The sequence below is a fragment of the Cynocephalus volans genome, chromosome 16 (assembly GCF_027409185.1).
Source record: "Cynocephalus volans isolate mCynVol1 chromosome 16, mCynVol1.pri, whole genome shotgun sequence".
Lineage (NCBI taxonomy): Eukaryota > Metazoa > Chordata > Mammalia > Dermoptera > Cynocephalidae > Cynocephalus > Cynocephalus volans.
In genome coordinates this window covers 18,595,369-18,613,434 of record NC_084475.1, presented here as the reverse complement: position 1 = coordinate 18,613,434, position 18,066 = coordinate 18,595,369, and the positions used below count along the sequence as shown (strand labels likewise).

General features: G+C 47.4%; 1 protein-coding gene across 1 annotated transcript; it reads right to left on the bottom strand.

Moving 5' to 3' along the window:
* Nucleotides 1-2,554: 2,554 nt before the first annotated feature.
* On the bottom strand, nt 2,555-17,955 carry AFMID (arylformamidase). Its single transcript, XM_063080381.1, has 11 exons — nt 17,896-17,955; nt 15,822-15,912; nt 6,966-7,070; nt 6,838-6,886; nt 5,868-5,953; nt 5,700-5,772; nt 5,424-5,521; nt 5,133-5,211; nt 4,898-5,039; nt 4,587-4,691; nt 2,555-2,935 (listed from the first exon to the last, which is right to left on the bottom strand). The coding sequence occupies exons 1-11, from the start codon at nt 17,953-17,955 to the stop codon at nt 2,903-2,905; spliced, it is 921 nt and encodes a 306-aa protein (XP_062936451.1). The 3' UTR covers nt 2,555-2,902.
* Between the last annotated feature and the right edge of the window lie 111 nt (nt 17,956-18,066).

The following is an 18,066-nucleotide window of genomic DNA, read 5'->3' as shown; positions in this document are numbered from 1 at the left end:
CGGGAAAGTGCGGTGCTGATAACACCAAGGCCACAGGTTCGGATCCCATATAGGGATGGCTGGTTCACTCACTGGGTGAGCGTGGTGCTGACAACACCAAGTCAAGGGTTAAGATCTCCTTACTGGTCATCCTTAAAAAAAAAAGAGCGTGCAAAGTGTTCAGATTTATGTTTTCCAAGGCCCGGCCAGTTTCCCCCATGTTGCTTATTCATTAACCAGCTTTGCATAACAGGTTTGAAACACCGCCTCTATCACTTACGAAATTCCCTTAAGCGGTGGAACCTTTTCCACAGTCTGGGTTCTATCCATTACCTGTCTATTCCTGCTCAAACCAGATTATTTTACAGATGAAGAAATGGAGACTCCCAGCCACTGGCAGAAATCTAGACGGTACAAGGAGTCTGGGAGCGAAATCAGGTACTAGGAACAAATCCATAGGCAGTTTCTGGGCACTAGGAAAAGAAAGAGGGTCAACACAGGCCTCGGTCTGCTCAGTAACAGTCAGAAAGGAAAGTTTTATAGGGCTCCACCTCTGCAAAAACCAAAAAAAAAACCCCTCCAAATGGGTGTGAACGGCTAACAGACAGGGAAAGCAAGGAGTGCTGAGTCCCAGAGGACACTATTGGTGCCCAGACCTGGGTTTCCAGGAGGGCCACCTTCTGGAGCCAGGGGACAGGGGGCTGGGCCACCACCGTGATAAGCCAACAGAGAGCCAGGAAAAGACCAGGCCAGGGCAGGGGCCAATCCACAGGGGCAAGCTCCCTCTTTCCGTCCTCAAAGCAGGGTGTCCCAGCAACAGTAAATCCTGCAGCCTATCAAAAAAAACAAAGTGTAAAAAAAAATCGGTTGTGTCCTCCATGTTGGAACAGGGTGTTCTGAGAGTCATTACCCCAGTGGAAGGGGTGGAGGACCTCTGACAGCCTATCACTTGGGCAGGACACAGATAAGAGGCTTTACTTCCTTAGCCCTCCAGCCTGCAGCCCACTGACTATTCTTTTGATGTAATCGCTTCTTTGTAACTTTTTATTTCAATAAACTTAAAGTTGCAAGAATAGTGCCAGTACTCACATACCCTTTATCCAGATTTTGTTTGTTTGGCCCATTTGCTTTCACATTCTTCTCTATCTGTGTGTAATATACAAGCATACACACATATGTGTACGTAGATGGGTTTTTTTACCTGCACTCATAAACATACGAGTAAGTTGAAGGCCTTATGACACTCTACCCCTAAAAACTTCATTCTCTTACATAAATAACCACAGTACAACCAACAAAATCAAGAAATTTAACATTGATAGTCATTAAATCCACAATCTAATGTAACTTTTATATAAAAGCCCAATTAAATTAAAGTTTATATTAATGTAAAAGTTTATATTAAGAAAAAGAAAATTAAAATTGCCCACAATTGCACCCTGTAGGTAACTGCTGTTAACATGTTAACAAAAGGCTTCCAGTCTTTTTTCCTACCTATAGGTATCTATGTATCCCACATTATATGCCTGCATATATGTCTATGCACCCTGTTCATGGTCTGTCTTTTGCTTACCTTAAGGCATTTAACCTCACGGCACAGCCCAAGGGGGTGATTCTCAGCCTAGGTGTGGTGACAACAGGGGGTTCCTGACAGCAGCTTGAGGGATCTCACAAGGAATTTTGTTACAAATATGAAATGGAGTCCTACAGCTTACAAGTCATTTCCTTTAAAAATCTAGAGCAGGGGCTGGCTGCTTATTAGCTCAGCTGGTTAGAGTGCAGTGCTATGACACCAAGGTCACAAGTTTGGATCCCCGCACCGGCCGGCCACCAAAAAAAAAAAAATCTAGAGTGGATTCAAGTTATGCCTATACCATCACTGTAATGTCATTTTCATCTGCCTGCATCCCAAGAGCTTTGTGAATATGTTAATACTTGGAATTACATAGTATGTTGTTTGTTTGTCTGTTGTTGCTTGGCAGCTGGCTGGTACGTTTAAGTACTAGTTACGTTCTTCTTGTAAGAGTCGAAGAATCCAAACCAAGCAAACACCACCCTCCACATGTTCCCAGCTCCAGTTTCCTGCCTAGAGGGGAGCACAGGCAACGTTAGGTGTGGGTTCTTCCCAACCTTCTTCTCTGAATTCACACACATGGGCACATACAGAAACACACCTGTTTTGTGAGTGTGTTTTGTTTAACAGCATCTGTGATATTGTTATATCATTAAGCTTTTATTTTATTTATTTCTTGGTGGCTGGCTGGTATGGGGGATCTGAACCCTTACCTTGGAGTTATCAACACACGCTCTACCGAGTGAGCTAACTGGCAGCCCTGTTAAGCTGCTTTTTATATCTTGCTTTTTGTCGTGTAACGAAATGTCTCGGAGATTTTCCAAGGGGTAAACACAGGTCTCCTTCTAACAGCTACATGGTTGATTCTGCTTGGACGTACTTACTCCGTGATGATGAACATTCAGGCTATTTCCTATTTTTGCTGTGATCCGTAATGCCCCAGTGGAAATCCTTGAACTGCTCGACATTCAGAGTGGGAGAAAGAGGTGATGGGATGGAGGGTGTTGTGTGGTGGAGGAAGCTTGTCCTACCTGTGGATGGCATTATCCTTTCAAGGTCAAGGTGTTAGATGCAAGGATAAGATCCCAGGGCTTCAGGGACAGACCCAAATGTCAGGTGGAACCTAGGACAGAGTGGACAGAGACCAAAGAAAAAGGAAAAAGAAAGCCTGGCTTTGGGAAGCCCTTACACAGGGGTCGGCAGTGAGAAAGATGGACTCTTGCTGGGGCAGGCAGATAGACCAAGATTCTCTCGGGCGCTGGGGAAAGCTGAAGCTGTCAGCTGCAGCTAGAAGGCTCTCTGAAGAGACTGCACGTGTCGGGGTGCACATGGGCTGGGGTCCAGGTGTCATCAGAACTCCTGGAAGATTGTTTTCAAAATAATCTGCAGCAGAAAGAGAAGACACAAAAGGTCCAGAATTGGAACAGCTCTTGGCAGGAATTTGATTAAACAAACAGGCTGGACTTTCTTAGGTTCTTAGGTTTTATGGGTGTTTGTTTTTGCCCCAGTTAAAATTTAAAAAAGAAGAAATACATGTTCATGGTAGAAAACGTGGAAATGGATCTTCAAAAAGCATTTTTAACACCACTGCTAAATGTTTTTCACATGCACGTGTGCCTCTGTGGGTCTGGCTGTCTGTGTGCCGTTGTGACACTGGGAGTACACCAGGTGCGTTGTTTCTTATTTATGTTCTAACATCTAATCAATGTCACGTATCCTAACTAGTTCTCAAAAACTTCATTTCTTTGCCTGATTACATCATAATTTAACCTCATTGGACATTCAGGTTGTTTCCAAGTTTTAAATATTAATAAAGCTGCAAAGAACATCTTTGTGTGTTTCACTGATGATTCTTAAGACAGATTCCCAGCAGCAGAATTACTGAGTCAGTGGGTTTGGGTCCACATTGCCAGACTGGGCTGCAGAAATGTGGGGCCACGGTGAGCTGGCACCAGCAGAACCAGAGAATGCCCCTTTCAGTACATCTTCACCAGCAATGGGCTTGTTATCATTAGATCATTTTTACTGAGAGGTGGAAAAGAAACCTCATTTCAAGTTACATTTTTAATGCAGCTTAATCTTTCCCCATGTTAGTGGTTATTCATATTTCTTTTAAAATCGTCTCTCATTCTTTGTGCATTTTTTCCCTATTTGTTTCTCTTCTGAAAGAGAAGTAAGAACTGCTCTTATTGACTGTAAAAGACTCTTTATGTCATAAGGACGTTAACTACATGAATTAAAACTGAATGCTTAACACCAAGGTCAAGGGTTCAGTTTCTCATATAGGTCAGCTGCCAAAACAAAAACAAAACCAAAACCTGAATGCTATAAAAACACTACTGAGATGGCAGCTGATTAAAAAGTGAAGCTAATCAAGTGCCCAGTTTCCCAAAGAAAATAGAAAAAAAACTAGGGCTGGCTGGCTGGCTCAGTTGGTTAGAGCTGATAACACCAAGGTCAAAGGTCCTGTATCAGCCCGCTGCCAAAAAAAAAAAAAAAGAAAGAAAGAAAGAAAAAATTAACTCTTTATCTGCCAGTTCTGTGGCAAGTATTTTTCTCAATTTGTCCTTTTTTTTAAATTGGTTATGAATATTCATGGATCAATTTGTCCTTTGATTTCAATTGTTTATGGTGTTCTCTGCATTAAGGTTGTAATAAGCATTTATGTAGCTAAACCCATCCATCCTATGGATTCGCTTTTACTTTTTATGCTCAGACACAGACATGCCAGTACTTTCTGGCACCAGCCTCTCCCCACCCACGCCACAGCCACGTGTGGTCACAGGTCCCACCTGTGCAGACACACCCGCCAATCACCCAGGGCTGTCCAGAAGGAGGCGAGGAGCAGGAAGCAAGAACAACACTCCATCCCACCGCAGGGTCCTCCCACCTTCTGGATGCCAAAGAACCAGGCAAGGGTGGTCCCCATGCAGCCCTGTCCATCGCCTCTGCGTATGTTTTAGGGGCTACAAAAGGACCCACGCTGACCACTGTGCAGGGGGCTGTTGGGGGTTGGGGAGGGTCGAGGCCCCACCTGGATGAGCGTGTCATCCTCCCGGGTTAGATTCTCAATGATTTCAAAGTGATCCACATCGTGGAGTTCTTCAAACGAGGCTTTCCACCCTGCTTGGCACAGTGTCTGGGTGGGAGAAATGGGGAAAGGGGGACCATGAGCCTGCAGGGGGAGAGGCGGGACTGTCACGCACCAGGCACCTAGCAGCTACTCATTAAGTATTTGTTGAATGGCTGGTGATCTTGGGTCCCATGTGGGTGAGGGAAAGAGGAAGATAATGAGACGATCACATGACCCCCGACCTCCAGCCAGAAGCGAGGTGCTGGCAGTACCTGGTAAAACTCCCTGGACTGTCGGTGGAATTCGGGGGAGTCGTGCTGGCCCACAATCACCAGCATGTGGCAGGCTGGATCCACGGGTTGCGTGTGGGCCACCTGCAGGTGTCGCTGTGGGCTGTTCCTCTGAGCATCCTCCCTGGTGTGGGGGTTGGGGGAGGTGGGCAGGGTCAGGACAGTGAGAAGCCAGGCACCAGGCCAGGTGCGGGGAGGTGGTGGGCGGGTGACTCACAGGGTCAGGTGCACAAGGGCATTCTGTGAAGTGTACACTATAGGCTCCAGGTCGTAGACCCCACTCACCAGGAAAAAGCCTGGAAGCAGAAGAGCAGTCATGGGCCAGGCTCCAGGTGGAGCAAGATGGAACCAGCCCACCCTCCAGGCCACAGGGTCAGGACCAGGGCAGGGGTGGTGAAGAAGCAAAGGCCCTGTTCACAGGGCTCCAAGCCACTCACGGCTGTTAGGATTTCGAGCAGTCATCCAAACCCTCAAGCCCATTGGGAGAGGGGGAAGGCCCCACAGACACCTTTGAGGTTGGGTGTGACTCCATGCTTGGTCCAGTCAGCCAGGAGCATCATGGCGGCCAGCTGGGCCCCGGCTGAGTGTCCACACAAGTAAATTCCCCTGGACGGGTCAGAGCAGGGAATGGATTCTCATTCAGTTTCCCCAAAGCATCAGGCCAGTATCAAGGATGCCCAGCAGCCTTCTGCTCCAAAGACCAGAGGGGCAACTTGGCAGTACCCAGGGGGCTGAGTCCACGGTCCTCCCACCCAGCAAGAAGAAAGTCTGCAGTGACACCCACGCATTGCAGGGATACTGCTTCTGGACAAACGCAATGCTCCGGGTCACCTGGTTCACCATCTGGTCCAGGGTGCCTGCACAGAGAGCACGAGCTGGGTCAGGATCCATCAGGCGCTCTCTGTGCCCCAAAACCCACCAGCCCTTCAACCTGCAGCAACTACCCTATTACCTTTGGGGGCGATGTCATAAGCCACTATCACCACGGCCACTCCTTGAGCCGTCAGCGGGTTGACCATGAAGGCCGAACTGTCTTTGCTGCAGAAAAAGACAAAGGTGTGACAACTAGGGGCAACGTGACCACTGCACTGTCTCCCGCGTGTCCTGCACAGCCACCAGCCAGATGCCCCGTCCACAAAGAGCTCTGCCCCTCTCTGACCCAAGCGGTGGTGGGAGGAGGGTGGGCTCTGTTCTTGCCACATCACACACTAGCACTGTCCTCCAAGACCCCAAATACCCCTCTGCTTAGCTTAGTGTGACCAACTGTCCTGGTATGCCTGGGACTCACCTTTTTTTTTTTTAAATGCACCGAAAGCCCCAGGTCCTGGGAAACCCTTCAGTCTCATGCAAACTGGGACAGTTGGTCACTCTGGCTCTTCCCGATTTGAGAGTAGGCTGAAAATGCTTCTCAATGGGTACAGTGGGTTGAATTGTGTCTGTCTAAAAGGTATGTCCAAGTCCTAACTGCCAGAACCTGTGAATGTGACCCTATTTGGAAATAGGGTCTTTGCAGATGAAATTAAGATCTTGAGATGAGATCATCCTGGATTAGGGTGGGCCCTAAATCCAACAACTGGTGTCATTATATGAAAAAGGGGAGGAAGATCTGAGACACAGACACACAAAGACCACGTTAAGACGGAGGCAGAGACTGCAGTGATGCGGCCACAAGCCAAGGGATGCCTGGAGCCACCAGAAGCTGGAAGAAGCCAGGAGGGATCCTCTCCTTAGATCTGCAGGGGGAGCGTGCCCAGCAGACACCTCGGTTTCAGACTTCTGGCCCCAGAACTGTGAGAGAATCAATTTCTGTTGTTGCAAGTCACCCAGTTTGGGGTAGTTTGTGGCAGCAGCCCTGGGAGACCAATACACCAGGGAAAGAGGAATCTCCCACTCTCTGCATTCATCCAAACTCCCCGACTCACCTTCCACTCTGCCAGTATCCTCCATGAACAAACATGAGGAAAGGTAAGGCTGTAAAACAGAACACAGGGCACGTGGGGAGGCCAGCCCCTATGGGGCTCTGCTGTGGGGCCACCAGCCCCTGGCTCACCTTCCGACACCTTGTCAGGAAAGTAGATGTCCACTTTCTCCCCATCGCCATCTCCGTAGGGCACTTGCAGCAGGGTCTTCCTGGTGGCCCGGGCCCTCTTGGTGGCTGTCTCAGAAAAGAGACAAGCAGCTGTCTGCACAAGCTCAGGCAGCAGCCCCCTCTGTTTCAGCTTGGGAAGAAGCCTCTGTTTGCTGGAAGCTCCCTTGACAAGCCAGCCTCGGCCTTGAGCACCCCCATGAATGAGGACTCCCCAGTCCTGATGTCTGTCTGCAAGTGAACCCACGGTTCTCATGGTGCCATTCTCACTGCTACTTTATCATAAGCTTATTATGCTATTTGTTCTCGGAAGCATACACCTTTCCAAATATTTGCAGAAATAATCTTCTAGGAAAACAAGACAGAAAGTCACTGAAATAAATAGATAATGAAGCAACATGAATAAATAATTGAGTGCCACAATGAGAGAGCTCAGAGTGATATGAAATTGGCTAAGACTTGGGTGGGGAGGAAGGAGGAAGGACATCATAAAGGAAATAAACACTGCAGGCAAAGGTGTGGAGGTGGGAGGGGACTCTGTATGTTCATGTTTGGGTACAAAAGTGTCTCCAAACATTCCCACAACTATCACCGAAAGCCAACACTGGGTGCTGGAGAGAGTGCACATTGGTAAACTTTTCTGGAGGACAACTTGGAAATATGTATCAAAGCCCCCCCAAAAGATCATATTTTTTAATGCATATGTCCTTATCTGTGCATTTATTATAAGGAAATAATCAGACATATTCCCCAGGATTTGTTTTAAGGATGCTCACAGCAATGCTATTTAAAATAGCAAAAAAATTGGATACAGCCCACATGACCTGTAATAGAAGGCTGCTTAAATACATTATGATATATCCCTTTTCCCTGCTTTATTTTCTATCCCAGTATTCATCATCCTTTACATACTTTTTACTTGTTAACCATCTGTCTGTCATTGTCACTAGAGCCTAAGTTCTGTGAAGACAAGGGCTTTGTTTTGCCCACCTCTGTACACCCGGTACATGATACACAGTGCTCAAAAGAAAATTGTGTAAAAAAGAAAAGAAAATTATTTAACAAATAAGAATTTCAATAATCAGTGCTGGGCCAGTCAAAGATCCAAATGAAAAAAAAAAAAGTTTCATGATTCCTACCTCACACCATACATAAAGATCAACTCCAGATGCATTACAGACAACACAACAAAGCTTTTAAAAAAGAAAACAGATCTTCATGACCTTGCAGTAGGCAAAGGCTGCATAAACAGCACCCCAAACATGCTAATCAAAACAGAAAAAATGAATAGAATTTCATTATGTAAACAGTGAAAACAGGTTACACAAATACCATACGGCATGATCAGTGCATCCTGATATTGAAAATTGGTGGCCCCATACTGGCAAGCTGCCAAAACAAAACCAAAACAAAAAGAAAATTGGTGGGAAGAAACCACTATAAGTTTAGATTAGGTTTCCAGCTCAATTAGCTAAAATAAGAATTTCTAAATCTGACTGGATTTGAGATGGCCAGCCAGGAGGTCAGGGATAGATGCAGCATCTTTCAGCGTAATTTCTCTTGGCTGCCCCAGACCTAACTGGGCACAGAGCCACGTTCATCACAAGGTAGGGTCTCCAGAATCTGGAAAGCTCTGTACTTGCTGCAACATCACCAGTTATGGGCTAAATTGTGCATCCCACGCCTGTCCCAGATTCATAGGTTGAAGTCCTAACCTCAGAATTTAACTTTATTTAGAAATAGGGTTGTTGCAGATGTAATTAGTTAAGTTGGTCATTAGAGTGGGCTCCTAATCCAATATGACTGGTGTCCTTATGAAAAGAAGAAATGTGGACACAGACACACATATACAGGGAGAACACTGTGTGAAGACTGGACTTCTGCCACCACAAGCCAAGGAACTACCAGCAGCCAGAAGCCAGGAGAAAGGGCTGGGACAGATCCTTCTCTGTGCCTTCCGAGGGAGCATGACCGGCTGACACCTCGATCTCAGACTTCTGGACTCCAGAGCCATGAGAAGCAATTTCTCTTGTTTAAGCCACCCAGCTTGCGATACTTGGTTATGGCAGCCCTAGCAAACTGATACACCACCCTTTTCTTTTCAGAGCTTACAGCATCATCTGGAAGATCGGACACTTCAGGGGCTGTCTGCAGACACCAGACTCCCTGTTTCTTGAGACAAACCCCCATGAGAGGGAGGGAAGTAGCAGGACCCAGGGGCACCTCAACTGAATGGTGGCCCCCACCCAACCTGCCGCCCTGCAGCCCACCCCACTCAGACTTCACACCCTTTCACAGGGTCTGACCCGCCACTGACCTGCAGTCCATCCCCCAACCTCTGGCGAGTGGTGACAAATTTCCTTAAACCTGGCAACAACTTCACTTTGGTAGGTATGACTATTTGTAACACATTTTACATTACTCATCCTCTTCGTGCATCACCATGAACTGGATGGCCTTGTTTGAAAGAGGATTGGATTAGAAATAACCTAAAACTCCATCAACATGGGTACAGTTACATAACTTATGGTGTGTTCATGTAGAAACACTATGCAGCCATGGAAAAGAATAATGCACTGATAAAATGATCTGCAAGAGATGTCAGTAAGTGGGGAAAAATTCAAGCAGCAGAAAATTGTGAAAAATGGAATATGCTATATTTGGGGTTTAAAAAACAGAAGGAGGGGCTGGCTGGTTAGCTCAGTTGGTTAGAGCATGGTGCTGATAACACCAAGGTCAAGGGTTCGGATCCCTATACTGACCACACACAAACACACACACACACACACACACACACACACACACACACACACACACACACACACACACACACACACACACACACACACACACACACACACACACACACACACAAATATATATATATATATCCAGTATGACCTCACCTTAACCAGTTAACATCTACAAAGACCCTATTCCCAAATAATGTTAGCATATGGGCATATCTTTTTTTTGGAGGGAGGGTGGTCACCTGAATGGCAACGCACTACAGATGCTAAATAAGTGTTTTACATAACACGACCTTCAAAATTCCCATTAGCAGAGCACTAACCATCAGGCAGCCACCTGTAGGCCTGTCCATGCCCTGCCCCTCCCATCTGGCCACACCCAGACTCCAGCCACCCCCTTCCAACAGCTGTGCTCCGGCACCATCAAGGGACAATTGATTTGCTGGGTTGATCCTCCTGAAAGATGTACACTCCAGCTCCCCTTAGACACCACAAGCAGCCCCTGCATCTCAGAAAAGGCTCTGTGTATCAACCCGCAACTCTGGGGGCCCCCAGGTCTACAACACAGGCGGTCACAGTGGGCCCGAAAAAAAAACTGTGCTTCCCTCCGGTGGGTGATCCATTCTGCAACCCCACAAGGGGTAACATGGTAGGTGAGGAAATAAACATCGGTTTGAAAGCTTGTATAAACTGTGTTTCCATCAGTGTGCACGAACTGTTAACATGGGCTGCCTCCATTCTACTTGGACCGTACAAGGACAAGAGAGAATAATGACGGTACATGCTGAGTTTCCCAGGTGCCCCAGCCAGGCACTAGGCTGCCTCGGCAGGACATCAAAGTGGCTGCAAAACCAGTTTTGCCAGCACAGACCATGCTACCAGCCCTTTATGAGTAAGGACACAAGGCATGGCAGAGGGCTCTTTGGAGAGAGATGTCCTGTTTTATTACGTGGGTTCCCCTCCCATGATAAGCAGAGTGGAAGGGTCTCCTCTCCCACAGCTTTAAGCAGACCAGCTGTTCAGAGAGGCTGGGTGTCCCTCTGCAGAGGATCTAATGACCAGAACAAAACAGACCAAGTGTCCCCACGTGCTGGGCTGGGTACAGACCACTCTGCAGAACATGCTTAACAGAATCAATCTGTTATTAAATAGATACATTTTAATTGGTTAGAACCACAAGATACTGGTAATTAAGCCAAATATACCGCATTTGTGATTATACTTTGAAGTGTTTATTAACAGTTTAATCATATTTCGCAAATTGCATTTAAATGTGTAGGGGAATTGCATCTGTGAGAGTGATGAGCTGACTGAGCATTAATAAAAAAAGTGAACGCCATTATTTTTTCTCTCGAAGAAATAACATGTTTATACGGTTAAAAAAATACACAAAAGTCTTCTCAGTGAAATGCTCCCTTCCCGCTTCTCACCTGCCCCGTTCTCCCAGCCCCTGCCAAGGTGACCACATTAATATGGACATAGAGTTCCCTCCCTTGTTAAACACATTTCCGCCCTGCTTGCAGATCTCTCCTTATCAGTACACAGAGAGCATCCTCACTGTTATCTTTCTTCTTTTCAACAGTGACCTGGTTTTCCATCTTCCCGCTGCGTGTTAATTTATGTAGCCGGCTGGCTGCAGCTGCTTGGGCTAAACACCCCGGCGCTGGGGAAGACTCCTCTTTCTCAGACCACATCTGATCCTCAGGAAACCCTCCTGGCTCTCCCTCCGCAGCTTATCCTGAATCCTGAGGCCACTCTGGTTGGAACCCCTTCGCCTGTCCCCTGGAAGACAGTAACGGGTCCTCTCTGCTTTCCCTGATTCTAACTGGACACCCTACAGCTACAGTGTGAGCCAGTCTGAACGGGCATCACTCCTCCCCTCAATCCGTCCTGGGCTCCTGACGAGTCAGCTCGGGCTGCCACAACAAAGTATCACAGTCTGGGGGGCTTAAACAACAGTTCTAGAGGCTGAAGTCCAAGGTCAAGGTGCCTACAGGGCTGGTGTCTGGTGAGGGCCTTCCCTTTGGGTTGCAGACCTGCCACCAGCCTTTCCTGAAGGCCATTTGGGCCGTCTCCAAGCCTAGGCTATCACAAGCAACCCTGTCATGAACAGGTGTATACATATATGATTGTACCTGTGTGTAAATATCTGTGGGATATTCTCAGGAGTGGAGTTTCTGGGTCAAAGGTGGATGCATTTGTCACTTGAAGGACATTGCCAGTGGCTTTCCACAGGGTTTTGCCAACCCCACTGCAACCAGCTCAGTGTGAATATGACTGTGCCTCCCAGGCTCACCAACAGAGGAAGCGATCAAAAGGCAGCGATTTGTTCTTTATGCATATGCAATGCACCAGATTTATGTCATGCTAAAACTAAGAAAAAGACCATGAACACCAAGGTCAAGGGTTTTGGTCCCCATACTGGTCGGCTGCCAAAAAAAAAAAGAAAGAAAAGAAAAAGATCATGAAAATTATCTCTCCAAAATTGGACAGCAATTAAAACAAAGCAGCTATAGGTGTTCATTATCCTGTATAAGCCTCCCTCAGATATTTAAAAAACTCAGCTGACCCTGAGGAAAAGAAATCGCCCCTCTAGGAGGTGGCTCAGCTGGGGTACAGAGAGAGAGAACAAGGTAACCCACTGCCTCCAGAATAAACCTTACTACAAACTTCTTTTCTCGCTAAAGCAAAAATTGGGTTTCTGTTATTCATAACCTGAAGTTTCAAAACTCTTGGGGGCCGGCCTGTGGCTCACTCGGGAGAGTGCGGTGCTGATAACACCAAGGCCACGGGTTCGTATCCCAGATAGGGATGGCCGGTTTGCTCACTGGGTGAGCGTGGTGCTGACAACACCAAGTCAAGGGTTAAGATCCCCTTACCGGTCATCTTTTAAAAAAAAAAAAAACTCTTACAGACAAAAACTCCAGGTCTGAGAAGCTCGTTCCATGGAATCAACGTGAGTACTGTGTTAGAGCAATTAGGGGAAGTGGAGGCCAGAACCCCTAAAGACTAATCCAAATATGGGAAGGGGGGTATATTAGTCCATTCTGTTGCTTATAACAAAAATAACTGGAACTGGGAAATTTATAAGGCAATGACATTTATTGCTTACAGTTCCGGAGGCTGGGAAGTCCACAGTCCGGGAAACACATCTGGTAAGGTGACTCTATAGCAATGCAGGGTGTCACATGGCAAGAATGGCAGAGCAGAGAGAGAGGTGACCTTCTCAGTTGCCTCCTTTTAAAGCCAACAGAACCATGGCCAGGACCACCGTTCATCTATCAATTTATTACTCAGTGAGTGAATCAATCCACTCACCAGGCATGGTCCTCACAATCTAATCACCTCTTCAAGCACCCTCCTTTCAATGATCATAATAGGATTTCCCACCCTCCCAACAGTCACAGTAGGGATCAAGCTTCTAATACACAAAACTTGGGGGAAACAATTCAATCCTTATCAGGGGAATAGAGAGTGATGCTTAATGGACAGGGGGTTTCCTTCTGGGATGATGGAAATGTTTTGGAACCAGATAAAGGTGATGGTTGCACAACAATACTGAATCGTACACTTTAAAATGGTTAAAATCGTAAGTTTTGGGCTGACTGGTTAGCTCAGTTGGTTAGAGCACAGCCTTATAACACCAAGGTCATGAGTTTGGATCCCCTGGCTAGCCAGCTGCCAAAAAAATAAAATACAACAAAATATGATGTAAAATATTTTTTAAATTGTGATAAAATATACATAACATGAAATTTACCATCTTAACCATTCTTAAGCGTACCGTTCAGTGGCATTAGGTACATTCACACTGGTATGCAACCACCACCACCGTCCATATCCAGAACTACTTCACAGCGAAAAACTGACCATCTGTCCCTACTAACATCCCCCTCCCCGCCACTGGCCAGCCACCAAAACAAAACAAAACAGAACAAACAATGAAAAACATTAACTCCCCATTTCTCCCTCCCTCCAGCCCCTGGCAATCATCATTCTACCTTCAGTCCCTATGAATTTGACTTCTCTAGGAACATCATTTAAATGGAATCATACAATATTTGTCCTTTGTGTCTGGACAGAATACACCACTTTTTGTTTATTGTAAAATGTCTTTTTACTGAGTGTCATGGGAAAACTAATTTGGGGCTGGCTGGTTAGCTCGGCTGGTTAGAACATGGTGTTGATACCAAGGTCAAGTGGTCAGATCCCCATACCAGACAACGCCCCCCCCCCCAAAAAAAAGAGAAAAAAAAAAATCTCCCTGGTGCAAAAAAGGAAAAGCATTTTCTCCCTTCCTGTTCTTAGAACATTTATTTTAGGGAACTTATCATCGTAAATTTTTTCTCTGCCCCTTTGAGAGGTAGATATGTTTAAAAGCTAAATAAGTCTCTCACCAGTTTTACAACCTAGGAATGTTTTCTCAAGGACCTGGAGCCATCTCTTGGAAATGTAACCATCAAGGAAGATAACGCCCCTCCTCCCACCCCTCCCTCCGATTCCATGGGAGGGAAGGGGCCTCGCTTTGGCAGGCACCTGGCTCCAAGTTGCAAAACTCCTTCCTGCCATGAAGATGTGGGAATTAGCACACACAGGCGGCCACTCTAATCATACCAGGTGGACTTAGGATGAACTAGCGTGACAAATGGTGCTGTCAAGTCTTCTTACCTGATGACAGGTATGGCAGGTATCTTGAGAACAGGCATGCAATGGGTTGTCTCTGGATTTGCAATCTCTTTAGCGGATCGCCTGGGATGTGTAGGCATCACGGTGTGGTTTAATCCTTACTCAATAATAAAACATTTTCTTTCTCTTCTACCTCTGTGGAAAGATCTTCTGGGTTGGCAGGAGACCTTATTTTTCTATTTCCCCAACGTCTCCCTTCTGTCTCCTATAAGTTTGATTCCAATGAGGCAATCTCAGGCAGCACCGATGAAGTCTAGGGGACTAACTGCACCAGGAGAGGCCAGCCTGGACACTCACCTGACCTGACATCACCCTCCTGTCAATCTGCCCCACTCTTACCTGGAAGATCAGCTCAGGAAGCAGCTCACGGCCACTAGCTGCAGGAACTAGAGTAAGTTATTTAACCTCAATTTAACCTCATCAACCAGGAGAGTGTGGTACTTGCCTTGGCCACAAAATTTAAAGGCAGGGGTGGGGCTGGGTACGGAGGTACCCAAAAACTCAGTAGTTAAGATCAATAATAACTTTTTTTTTTTTTTTTTAAGATGGCCGGTAAGGGGATCCTAACCCTTGACTTGGTGTTATCAGCACCACACTCTCCCAAGTGAGCCACGGGCTGGCCCTTAAGATCAATAATACTTTAATGCAACTTTTTTTTTTTGGCAGCTGGCTGGTATGGGGAACCGAATCCTTGACCTTGGTATTACAAGGCTGCACCCTAACCAACTGAGCTAACTGGCCAGCTCAGTGCAATTTTTAAAAAATCAAAATGAATGCCCCAAAATCCATAATGAACAAAATACTAACATTTTAAATAGAGACAGGCTCCAACCCAGCACGTGCACAGCCCTGCCTCACTCGCCTTACCCTGTCATGGGCTCCCAATCTTCATCTATACCTGCAGCACCCCCACATCTATTGGAGCCCCAGAAAAAGGAAGGGAGAGATACTAAAGAGTTTCTGAGCACATCAAGCGGCACATTCTTCTTAACTCTTGCTTTTTACGGCTGACTCCCTTTCTCTATGGGGTCAACTCTTTTATCCCTCAAGACAATTAAGATAAGGAAACAGGTCTTCTCCCCCAAAAACGCCCACATATTTATTGAGCAAATAGAGCTGTATTAACTGTGTCTGCTTGGTCGCTGAGCCATGGACTTCATTCACCCAGGCCTTTCCCGTCTCTACCAGTTTCTGCAGCAAGGACTCCTGGCGCCTGCCCCTGAGCAGAACCAGAGCGGGCTTATGCAGTGCCTGGTGTTAGGGAAATGCCCCTCAAGTCTTGGTGGTATGGCTCCTCCTCCCTGCCCCCAGCATTCTGAACCACTGCCACATGCTAAAGGTATCACCCAGGCCCAACACGACCACAGAGAGGTTGCACCAGTACCCTCGTTTCCTATCTGTGAGTAGGTCTTCAAGGCTTCCTCTGCTCCCAGTCGGACGACCCATCTGCTGGGGGCGTACTGATTCTCCAACTCCTATAGGACACAGACACAAGGCTCCATAAGTCCTTCGTTCTCAACACAGAATGTGCTCCCACTCCTCTGCATGCCTGGATGCTCCTTTTTGCCTTGAGAAGCCCCCTCCCCAATATCCCAGGCTCTCGAAAATGCCCTCAGCTTCCTTCAAGCCCCCCCAACCACCAGCCTGGCAACCTGCTCCCCACTCCCCTCCCTGACTAGCTGCCCTCATTAGGTGCTTCAGACACAACATGGAAGATGCCCTCAGACCCATGGCCTAACGGTACTCCAGTGACGGCCATGCCTGTAGCCAGCCGATGGCCTTAAGGGGAGATGCAGTCCCCAAAATGTGTCATATGTGTCATTAATGCCATCATGGGTCCCACTCCTACAGCAGCTAAGACCACAGGAGGCCAGGCAGCCAAGACAACCACTGCAGAGAAGATGACATGGAGTCATCTTCCCTGACTGGATGCAATTCTGACCGCAGAAGGACACAGCACAGTCACGGGCACCAAAGGTGAGGAGGAAGGAATCAAAGGTCAGTTTGCAAATGCTGACTGGCCAGCTCGCTGAAGCGCAGAGAGGCGAGGCAGGGAGGCTGGGCCTAGAGGATGTAGGGTCCTGAAGGATGTAGGGTCCTGAATGTGGGGCTAAAATGTTCAGACTTAATGCAGAATGTAACAAGGAACCAGATTTTGGAGAAAGGGCTCAAAGGCATCGTCACAGAGTGGCCTTGTGGAAAGGCCTGGGGCCGAATGCCATCGGCCTCCATCCCTTCCTGCTGTTTTACCCTTGGAGGGTTAAGTGGTCTCTGGGTCCCAGTCCCCTCATTGGTATAATGTGCATACTAGCGCCTTAAAATGTTGAAAGAGGGGGCCCGAGTGCAGTGGTGTTTACAATTAATTGATCGCAACCAGTTACAGATTCTTTTGTTCCTTCTCCACTCTCTTTGCTTCACAGCCTTAAAAAAGGCGGGGGGAGGGGAGTTAAAAGGGATAAGGCATGTAAATGAAGGAAAGCAAACCACCCAAATGTGGGCTGCTGCCTCCTCCCCCTGTTGAAGGGGGCTCTGGGCCAGAAGGTCCTTGGATCGGTACAATCTGTACCTGTAAAGGTTATTACCTGGAAGGTGCTTACAGCTACATCTGGGACACTCCGAGACTGCTATCATCATCCTCAATGCTCTTTACTTGTTTGGGTTTTTTTTTTTTTTTGGCAGCTGGATGGTACGGTGATCCCACCCTCTGACCATGGTTTTAGAACTCCATGCCACCGTGCTCTAACCAACTGAGCTAACAGGCCAGACTTTGCTATTTTTTTTTATTGCTATTATTTATGATAATGGTAACGCAATGAGTTTCTGAGAGTCCCCTGATATTGTAGGCGTGTGTGTGTGTGTGTGTGTGTGTGTGTTGTGTGAGAGAGAGAGAGAGAGAGAGAGAGAGAGAGAGAGAGAGAGAGAGAGAGAGACCTGGAGCAGTATCCATGGCTTTCATTAGATTCTCAAATGTGTCCATGACCAAACAAAGAACCACTGCCTAAAATGCAGGAAAACTAGTTAGGAAATTATAATCAAAGGATCATCACAACGAGTGCCAGGTACTGTACCGCGTGCTTTGCATATGTTGTTTCTGATCCGACAGCAAATACCAGCCTTTCCGCATCCTTCAGCGCCTGGCACAGAGGCACGGGACCAACCACATTGCACAACCTCAAATTAAGGACGAGAACTTCGGCCCCTGACCCCCCGCGGGCCTACGGAGAGTAACACAGCCAGGACTTCAGTTTTCTCTGTCCTTCAAATCAGGCTAATACCAATCTGCCTGCGGCGGAGGTAAGACACCCCGCGCTGCTCCAGCAGGAGCCGGCACCGGAGGCGCTCAGGGAGCCCACAGGGGTGGCCCCGCTAGATGGGTGGCTTCTACACTTCCTTCTTAGAATTCCAACCTGACCTCTGAGCTGAGCTCCGCGGCCTCAGCCCTCCAGCAATCCGCCTACCTGTGCAGACATCTTCCTCCACGGAGCCTCAGGCGCACGAGCAGAGCCATGGCCATCCATCCCGCCGTCTGCAGGAAGGGGCCGCGCTCCTGCCCTTTTATACTCGGCGGCGGGCGGGGCTGGGCTCAGATTAGGACCGCCCCTCTAAGCCCCGCCCTCACCCTGGTGTCA